The sequence below is a fragment of the Corella eumyota genome, chromosome 4 (assembly GCF_963082875.1).
Source record: "Corella eumyota chromosome 4, kaCorEumy4.1, whole genome shotgun sequence".
NCBI classification, from domain to species: Eukaryota; Metazoa; Chordata; class Ascidiacea; order Phlebobranchia; family Corellidae; genus Corella; species Corella eumyota.
In genome coordinates this window covers 253,897-264,650 of record NC_137493.1, presented here as the reverse complement: position 1 = coordinate 264,650, position 10,754 = coordinate 253,897, and the positions used below count along the sequence as shown (strand labels likewise).

General features: G+C 30.4%; 2 protein-coding genes and 1 pseudogene across 2 annotated transcripts; 1 reads left to right on the top strand and 2 right to left on the bottom strand.

Moving 5' to 3' along the window:
- Window positions 1–400: 400 nt before the first annotated feature.
- Window positions 401–10,724, top strand: LOC145749580 (uncharacterized). Its single transcript, XM_082565381.1, has 6 exons — window positions 401–694; window positions 3,882–3,957; window positions 4,118–4,282; window positions 10,241–10,290; window positions 10,445–10,523; window positions 10,615–10,724. The coding sequence occupies exons 1-6, from the start codon at window positions 476–478 to the stop codon at window positions 10,722–10,724; spliced, it is 699 nt and encodes a 232-aa protein (XP_082421507.1). The 5' UTR covers window positions 401–475.
- LOC145749502 (SCAN domain-containing protein 3-like) lies at window positions 7,569–8,606 on the bottom strand. The gene has a single exon (XM_082565283.1). The coding sequence runs from the start codon at window positions 8,604–8,606 to the stop codon at window positions 7,569–7,571; it is 1,038 nt and encodes a 345-aa protein (XP_082421409.1).
- Window positions 8,668–9,207, bottom strand: LOC145751268 (zinc finger BED domain-containing protein 5-like; annotated as a pseudogene).
- Window positions 10,725–10,754: the final 30 nt, after the last annotated feature.

Genomic DNA, 10,754 nt, shown 5'->3' with positions numbered 1-10,754 from the left:
TCTGGAAAAAAGGAGAATTTTGACACATTTTACTTGCAATAAAAATAAAATTCTATCGCTGTTGGTAGTAGTTACAGTGTAAAAAAAAATTGAAAAAATAACTACATTTCATATAAACCAGTATAGCTCTAGTAGGAAAGTAAATTGGATGTTATAAAGGGACTAACCAAAATAAACCTACCTAAAGAAAGACTGTCCCAGAATGGCCTTTTAAAATGTATTTCACATTAACTAGTGAAAGTTTACATATATATATATGGAATAAGTGAAAATAAATGTTTAAAATAATTTAAGAATAACAGAAAAAGCAAGGAGATAAATTAAAAAAAAAAAAAAATGTAATATTAAAGTGGTGTAATGTAGTCTAAATCCTTTTTTGTTTATCTTTTAGGGAATCTACTTTAAATCACATTTAAAAATCTACTTGTTTTAGTGAAATGATTTTCTGTGTGTTCGAATTTTTTAAACTTTTATCATGGAAGAAACTGTTGAATCAAATGATCCAGAGTTGCTAGACAACAGTAATCCAGAGTTGCCAAATCTTAATGATCCAGGGTTGCCAATTAATAATGATCCAGAGTTGCCAGATGTTAATGATCCAGAGTTGCCAGATGTTAATGATTCAGAGTTGCCAGATGTTAATGATTCAGAGTTGCCAGATGTTAATGATCAAGAGCCAGGTTTCAATTCCCAGGTATTTTATTTAAAAAAAAATTCTTTTTAGTTTAAAACTTTAAATTTAGTAAGTGGGTTTAGAATCTAAATACTAGGAATGTGCCAAATTGTAAAAAGCTCGGCTCGTACGAGCATCTTAATTTAAAAAAAGCTCGGTCGAGCAATACGAGCTTTTGAATAGCGAAAATAAATACCTAAGTGACCTTTCGGTACATAACGCAAAATGTATGCCCGAAAAAAATACATAAATTTTTGTTGTGGACACGATTTTTCACAAGTTTTTTTTTTAATTATTTGAATTAAATGTTATATCGCTGCAAGCTTGCTATAGATAAATAATTTAAGAAATATTGCTTCATTTAAAGAAGCGATTTAAAATCGTTAAAACGTGCAGTGAAACGCCGAACAAAGTTTACTGGTTTTAAGAAAATTGAAATAGGCTGAACTTAGGTTAGTGTTGTACTTTGTATTAAAATGCGAAAATTTACTTAAGCTTACGTAAATTCACATGAAGAAATGTAAGCATTTCGACATGTTCAGGAGTTAACCGGTTACGAAGCGGGCTAGTAATAGCGCCCGCTGTACTAAAAAGTCTTTTAATAAAAACCCTTGTTGGCGGCGTGACAACAATTGAATAACAACGCCATATCTCGCGTGATATAATTAAACCATAGAGATACTAATATGTATATATTAGTATATTTATCGGTGAACCGACGAATTTTCGCAGTGTGAATTATAACACTATTGTATTTAAAAAGTTATAACACTGCACGGCGTTTGATTTGCATTATAATTTACCGAAAAGAAAAAAATTAATTTAGTTGATAATGCTCGGATAATTTAACGTGAAAGCTTGACAAAAACCGAGCCTTTAAAAATGCCTAGGCTCGTACACGAGTACGAGCCCGAGCACTCGGCTCGACACATCCCTACTAAATACCTCTTAAAAATGTTTGACCTCTTTACATAAAACTATTAAATAAACATTGATCTTGTGGTGATCATCGTATATAGTCAATGGAGGTATTTATTGGACAGTTAAAATTTGGAGGTAATTAGTGGACAACATTCCAAATATTTTTAGGGTTGCCACTTTTTACCTATAATTTGCCAGAACATTGTCTATATCATAAGGTTTAAATAAATGTCACTTTTTTTATTTCTAAATTGCCTGAAAAAAAAATACGCACTTTTGAAATTTCAAAAAATTTTGATTTTTTCGAAAATAAAGGCAAAAAGTAAGTTGTTAAAATTTACAAAATTTTTAAATTACTAAATTTTCAGATTGGCAACACTATCTAAAAATGCACTGATGTTTTTATAAGGCTCTAATTTAAGCTTCTATCTTCATCACAGTCTATACAAAATGCGTCCAATGTTTACCTCCATCCTATTATTGTAAATGGGGGTAATTATTGGACACTTGTGAATACATTTTATTTGCTTTTAACGGCCAAAAATAAGCCTTGTAGTCAATTTTAGTCACACTTATTACGAAAACATAAACATATTTTAATTTGTTAGGTTTTTGCAATAAGGTGTATTAATAATTTGGGGTAGAAATAAATTTAAAATAAAAATGCCAAGAAAATATATACCCCCCCTCTAAAGGCTTAAAAAAAGTGCAATTCAGGAATTTTTAAAGGAACACAAACAAATTTATCCAAAGAATATAACATACCAAAATCAACAGTTTAATATTATCTTAGTAATGAAGGTACATTTCCCTCAGAACATGGTGTAAAGCCTGTATTTAACACCGTTCAATACAAACAATTAAAAGCTAAATTTGTTTTGGCGCTAAATTTGCTTTAACTTTAAATGATATAAAAAGTTTAGCCTGCAGGTATATAACCTACAATGAAATGGAAGACGCTAAAAAAGACTAAAATTTATGTAGGCAATTCTTTAAAAAAGGGAAATTTTTACTAGGGTAAGGCACTTAAGCAGTTTCTTAAAGATTCTGATAGTCCTACAAAAGGTTTGCGTCGAGACTGCCTGAAGCCTAAGATTATCCAAAAGATCCCCTTTATCGCAAAAAATTTTTAAAAATGTGGCAATTGTTAACATTAGTCGACAATTACCCCCACGGTGTCCAGTAATTACCCCATTTGTGTAGGTAATTATTAGACATTTTTAATCTAGAATTTTAGGCAAACATGTGTAGATTGAGATTTAAATAGTATTTTTTCTTAATAATGAATGATAACACTAACTTGAGAACAAAAAATATTTGATTTAAAGTTAAAACAAAAAAGTTATGGCCAAGTTTGTCAAAATCGTCCAATAATTACCTCCATTGACTATACCAGAAGTTTTGGACAGTGTTTAACCCGGGAAGTTTGGGTCGTATAGCCAAAGTGTAATACCGTATTTTATTAATATTTAAAAAAAAATTGTTTAATTTATAAATAAGTTATGATCTATATATGCTGGTTTTTAGAATATATAAATTTACTTTGATTTACGCCTCAAAATCAAAATTTAAGGATTAAAGACCGGTGCTTTCAGCGAAAATTTGAAACTAATTGTTTTTAGCTTGCAAAATTATTAGACTACTCTTCTTAGTGTCAACCTAAGTAATGCTAGCGGGCCTTTTTTTTTCAAAGTGCTAGTTTTTATTCCGATCTAAACTTTGTATTTTTAAAAAACTTATATATTTCTTTATTTTAACAACCGAAACTTTTATATGCATTGTATTTTTTGCAAAATTTTATTTTAATATTGATAAAATATAGTCTTACATTTACACTATACATCAACTTTATATTCAGTTATTTAAATTTTGTAGTCGAAAAGCGCTTGTCTTTAATTTAAAATTTCTAGAATTTTAAAAAATTGAGGAAAAATTCGAATTTTAAAGACACTTTGTGCATTATCTAAATCATTTTTAAAAACAACTTGTACAATAATTATTGTTTTAAAAGTGGTGTATATATAAACATGAAAAATATCATCTTTTTTATTATAAACTTTAAAGGTTGTAAATAATGTTGTGTATTATATAATATCACATCAGTAAAACTACCTGCGTAAAATATAAAACTTTTATTTACTCACCTTCTAAATTATATATTCTTTTTAACAATTTAGGCGGTTATAAATACAGTGATTTTTAGTACAAATGTCTACGAGATCAAAATCACTGATTTACTCATTTTAAAACGTTATGTTTATTAAATGTTCTTATATTTATTTTACAGAACTTGCAAGCAGAACCTTTTAGTTTAAATGTTTCTGGCGCCGATTTTGCTGAAATTTCAAGGAATTTGCCTCCAAGTAAGTTGTTTATTATTTTTATATAATTGGGTTTGCCTAATTATAAAAACCAGACCTCTATTTATAGACTATTTTATTTATAAACCTAACAAAACATTATTCTATGCAACATATTAGCAATGCAAATTTTATTAATAATATTAAATTAATTTTATTATAGATGCTGTGATAAACTTTAATACACAAGTCAACGTAACTCGTGATTTTCATCAAAACGAGATCACTCAAAACATCACCCACCATGAAAACATCACTCACCATGAGCAATATGGTGGAGCATTCATGCCTGGGGCTTCAATATACGATTCTACATTTCCTCAAACAGGTATTTTTAAGTTATTTTCACAATACAAAATTATATTCTGAAAATTGCATTTTTGATCTGATAGGAAAGTTAAAAAAACTGTGCTAGTAAATTATTAACCTTATATTGTTAAATTATGTTTGATTTTTATAAATTTATTCAATAATCAGAATTAAAAGATGATGGCTTATATAATAATGATGTACAAAATACTACATTAAATATGTAAATGGGGTTGTGTATAATTCTTTAGGCAAATATAAAACAATTTAAATATAAACGAGGTGTTAACTGTTATACTGTCTTTTAGATAGGTAAAAAATAACCCAAGAAATTAAAGTTGTTTGTGATGCAAAATTAAATAATACTTACAATCAGGACTGTTAGAATGTGCAGTTAGAGTCAGTTAATTTCCTTTTACGATAGATTAATAAGTTTAATATCGATTTTCAAAGTTAACTTTGTTAATTAACGATTAACAGATTATTGGGATCTTTAAGTATATTAAACTAGTGGACCCGCCACACTTTGTGTGGCACTTATGTTGTACAGTTATCTACTAAGACCAGTCCAATTTTACCACGGCCTATATAAAATATTCTTTTTGGAAAATTGCTCTTACAGTTAAAATGAAACTAAATCTTTTTGGAAAATTGCTCTTACAGTTAAAACGAAACTAAAGGGGCAATTCTTTATAAAAAAGTAATTCAAATAGACACCACTTATCATAAATAAAAGTATTTTAATCAGGCATCCGAAATTTCCGGGGTTAGATCCCCTAAAAGTTCTTCCGACATTGAATTTGCTAATTCTTGAGAAAGTACCAGCAAGTTTTCATCTTTGTCTTTAATATCTATTTTTATTTTCTTTTATTTTCATTTAAATTTTTTAATTCTTTATTTAATTTAGTGATGATGGCTTGATTTTGATTATACTGAGATGCTATAAATCTTTTAATTGTTTCAAATCTTTCATAACGGTTTGCAAAATTTTGTTTGAAATTTGTACGCCTGTTTTGTTTTTATTTGTTAAAAACGCAACCATGGCTCTGTTTATATCCGTTTTTAACTTATTCTTTGTTTGATTAATCCTTTGAAGCATTTATTCCATATTCAACAATATTTTGAATGTAAATTATTTGTTAATTGATTACTTACTAAAAAAAGGATAAAAAATATTATTATTATTATTTGCAAAAAAATAAATACCAAATAATTAGGCACTATTTACAATAATTCGTGTCAAATCGAACAGTCTAATTAAAAAGTATTTTACATATTGAAGGTTTATTTATTTAAATATTTTCAGCAAAATTGTTTAAAAATTCATTAATCTACTAAATTTTTCGATACACAATGTTTCGTGTTGCTGTTGGGGGAAACCCAGATTTGCTTTTAATAGAAAATTTAATTTTATTTGGGTTGCCTACCCTTTTGGCAGCAACAAATACCTGCCCATGTGTAAAAACTGGTTCCTCCAACCAGATACCAACTTTTTTTAATGTTTGACCCTGACTTTTGTTAATAGTCATTGCAAAAGCAACCCTTATTGGGAATCGACAACGTTTCCATTGAAAAGGAAAATCGTGATCTGATGGTTGCAATGTTACTCTAGGTATAAAAACTTCTCTACCAGCATTTTTCCCTGAAGCAATTTTGGCTATTAATAAATAAGTTTTTTGAACTCCCTGTACGATTAGTTTTGTTCTAATGCATAGACCGTCTTTGGGATTAAGATTTTGTAACAAAATAACCGGCATACCTATTTTTAAATGTAATTGATGTGGTGGTCCATTTATATTTAAAGAATTAAGATATTCTGTTGGAAATCTTGTACAATCATTTACTTCTTCTGTACTGTCTGCACTTGTACAAACAAACATATTGCCAGGAAATAGATTTGACACGACGAAGTTTATTTCATCAACTACAGTGTTTTTGGGAGCTAAAATTGATCTATCTGCCATCCAGTTAAGATCATGGCAATGTTCTAAAAAATTTGGGTAAATCCATTTGACCAGTTGAAGCATTGAATTTTTTATTGTTGTTTTCGTACTATCATCATTTAAAAAGCAAAGCTCAGGGGGTAATTCTATATAATCTGTGTCTTTGAAGTAATTTATATTACCATCACCTAGTCTTAACAGCCAGTCGTCAAATTTAAGTAAAGCACTGCTACTACTATTAAGTAACACTCTCATGTTTTTTGATAATTGGTGTACGCTGATACTTGGCCATAATTTTGATTTTTTAAATGAGGCGTTAATTATTTGTGCATGTAATTCATGTTCAAGTACAGGAAGAATTTGTATATCTTGCAACGTGCGATCAAGTGCCTCTAGCAAACTTTTATTTGCCATTGGTGCCTCATCCCATATTATAACCTTTGCCATGTTTATTAGTTTAGCTGTTGAACTTTGTTTTGAAATGCAAGATGTTGAATTTTGATTACAATGTAGAGGAGCTTTAAATCTGGAATGAAATGTCCGGCCACCAATAAGCAATGTAGCAGCGATGCCTAGAAGCGACAGCTAATGCTATACCTTTGTCTTCTCTGTTAGATGTGCGAACTGTTGCCAACAAAGCATTAAGCATATATGTTTTTCCTGCACCTCTCCTAGCGTCAACAAAAATAGCAAGAGGCTCGTTTTTCTTTAGCGACTGTGATACTTTGCTAACAATTTTGCTTTGTTCTGGAGTAAGAGATTGTGAGCTATTTGAACAATTATTCGCAATTCGAATAAGTGTGTCCCAGTCGTAACTTAACTCCTGTTGAATAATTAACGGAAGTTGCAAATCTGTAATAGTGTTATTAAAAATGTGTGCCTTTGCTTGCTCATCCGGAGTAATTATTGGTAGTTCAAAGTCATATAAATTCTTTCCATAATTGTTAAGTCTTTTTTTAAGATCATGCAAGACCAAAACTTTTAAAAAACTTTCAGTAATTTGATCTGATCCATTCTGAAAGTCGTCCATCCAGTATAAATAATGTTTATTGAAAAGTTCTGCAAAGTTTGCAGGGTTACAAAACAACAAAATCATAACAAAAAGTTCTCTTATTTGTGTACACATATTTGTTTGTTCTGCTTCAGTAAGTAAGTTTTCCCACTTATTGTCATCCTGTAAAACACCAAGCTTTCTACACACATCTTGAAAAGTATAACATTTATAAAAGTTAACGATTTTCAAAGCATCAAATAATGATTTACCCTTCCAATGGCTATGATGCAATAAAATTCTTAGGTAAAATACATCCCCTGCGAGTGGGTGGATAGTATATATTCTGCCTATGGTTGAAGAACGATTTTTTATTTTTGTCTAAACATTTTTTCTTTTTTTTCTTTTTGCGTTCCAAGACGATTTCGGCTTTTCAATTTGATAGTCATTAAAGCCGAAAACCCCTGTTCGCATTCCCACGTGAATGGAAAAATCAATAGCCGGTAAACAGCGTGACGTGCTAGGTTCGGATACGATGATGCCATTTTTAACCAGAAATTAATAGGACAGCATTCTTCATGTTTTATTTTTGCTGTCTCATCAGTTTGAATGTCTATTAATTCTTCTTGTTCACCGGTCCCTACAGGCACATCATTCAGATCAGTAGAAAATGGGTTGATGGAGTAAGCACAACATGCAACATCAGGAAAGTAATTCAATAGCTCTGTCTTTAGTTGCGAAAGATGACCAATAATTTCTTTTAAAACGTCACTAACAGGATTTTTCTCAATGGAAGTGAGGCATTTAAACATTCCGTAGCTTTGATTGCTAACATTCTCTGTCCAGAGGTCCAGCTTACGATTAAGTGCTTCCAACTTAAAAATGAACTCTGTTACAGTTAAATTGGGTCCTTGAAACGACAGGTTAAAAGTGTTCAGAACTTTAAAAATGTCCGATAGATATGCCAACCTAGTAAGAAAATCTTTGCTTTCCAGGTCCTTTTGAAAATCGTGATTCTTCTCTTTAAAGAAATGCAGAAGCTCATCTCGCAGTTCAAACAGGCGCCTTGTTGCATTGTCACGGGAGAGTTTAAACAAGCGAGTATTCAAGGCTGATGTTTTGACGAAATTTACTAGTTTGATCACTCGGTTTAAGCATAATAACATATTCTGTGGTAGCACTTTTGCGCAAAGGGCGAATCTATGAATGAAACAATGAACAAACATCACGTTTGGTGCCACAGCTGTTACATGAGCTTTGAAGCCCGATTTATGTCCTAACATTGATGAAGCTCCATCTGTTGTACAGCCAATCAACTTTCCCCAGTCCAGTTTATTTAGTTCGAAAAAATTGTCCAAAGCTTCGAAAATATCCTTTCCTTTTGTGGTACCGCAGAGTTTCTTGTTCATCAGTAATTCAGTTTTTACAGAATTGTCTTGTGCATAACGAACATGCACAAGTAACTGTGCGTTATTTGTTACGTCTGTCGAGTTGAATGGAAAAACCATACTTTGAATCTTTCACTCCTGAAATCACTTGGTCAGCAATATTGACTGACATCTCCTCCATTCGATTCTTAACCGTATTGTTGGAGAGGGAAACACTTTCTGGCTTTGCAGCCGCTTCCTCCCCAAGTACATGTTTTACTAATATCTTTGCCGCTGGCATTATGAGGGACTCTCAAATGGTATGTGCTTTTAGATTTTTGGCTATCAGGAGAGCGACTTCATAGGATGCCTTGACAACGCCCTTCTTTCTCTGGTAAATTGTGCCAGTCTTGTCCAAGCGCTGTCTCTTCACATGCTCGCCGAGTCGCTGAAAGAAACTCTCATTTTGATCCTTTTTGTCAGGATGATTTGTGATAAGATGTTGTTGAAGTAAGCTTGGTTCCATAGCTGAATTAGCAAGAGTCTTCATGCAAACTACACATTGCGGCAGGGATTCTTTTTTGTGTCCAATAGCTATGAACCCGTACTTCATGTAGGCTGGACTGTACTTTCGTTTAGACATGTTCCCAATAGTTAAATTGAACAAAATTTAGTTATTGCAATATTCCAATATGATTAAAATATCATTAAACATACGACACTACTCCACTGCTGCTATCAGTTCATTACTACATACATTTAAACCAGCTGACATTTGGCGGTTAATTATCGTGAACAAGAAAAGTGTTACGTCATAAACGTGCGAAACCTAAATTAAAACTAAATAACAAAATTAAGATAACATTTAACGGCAATGTAAAACTTTTTTTTTGTTAAGTATAAGTCCGATTTAAAAGCTATAGGCTATGCGTAAAAAAGTTTATAAAATTGCTTTATTAGAACAAAGATCTTAATTTTTTTTTATTAGAACAAAATCTTAAAACTATACAAAATGTATACATGTTTTATGCCCAAATACTGTATACTTTTATTCACTTTTATTTAATATTATTCTTTATGCAAGTAATTATAAAATTGTTCAACGACAGTCCCATTTGTTCATTTAACTGTTCACTCAGTCTGTACTTAGCATAATGGAATAAATGCACACTTAAAAATCGTTAAATTGCACCAGAGCACATTCCACATGTTTTTTAAGTCAAAAATTTCAAATTTTTAATTTTCCTTTTTTGCATTTATTTGCAGGCAATTTTTTCTTCTCTATCGTGATATTAAAAAGTAACGGTGCGAAATTTTAAAGAGAAAAATTACATTCACTTTAGTGCATGCGATCAAGAATAGCGCAGGCGATCGTTTTTTACATTTTTCTCGTTCTCTTTAAGATAATAGAAAGAAACATAGCGGCAAATCAAAATATAGTTTTGCTTATTACGGCTAACTATCATAAGACATTAAAAAAGTGATAAGCTGATTCCACAGAAGAACATATATCCCAGCTATAGGCAAAAACTCGAGCCACAATTAATTGTAGTTATTCCGTAATGGAATGCACAAAATTTAGAAATCCATATATATATATAGATGTATTATATTATTGCAATATAATACCCCCTGTAAGAAACAATATTTTAATCCAGTATTATTTACTTTAAAAGGTTCTACTACTAATGAAAATGTACATCCGAGATCCCCTGCTTCAAATCAGGTTTTGACTTTAAGTTGTTTTTATACTTTGTTTTATTCACGTTACTGAATAATGTTTAAATATTTTTTATATTAATAACGTCACTCTCAAAACCTTAATTACTTATAATTTTAAAATAATTAGTTTTAAGTGAAGGACAAGTTTTGTTTTAAAGGAGCAACCTGAAGAATCACCAACTCCAGCAAAAAAATGTAGAAAAGATATTTCAGAACCAAGAAAAAGACAAAATAAGGGTAAATTTACAAAAAAAAATTGTTGTTTTGCTTTTTTTATATTTTAATCCAATATTTTAATATTTTAATCCAATATTATTTACTTTAAAAGGTTCTACTTCTAATGAAAATGTACAACCGAGATCCTTAGCTTTAAATCAGGTTTTAACTTTAAAGTTGTCAATAAATTTAAGCATGTTTAAACTAAATAACAAAGTTTAAATATTGTTTATAATTATTAATAAAATTTTG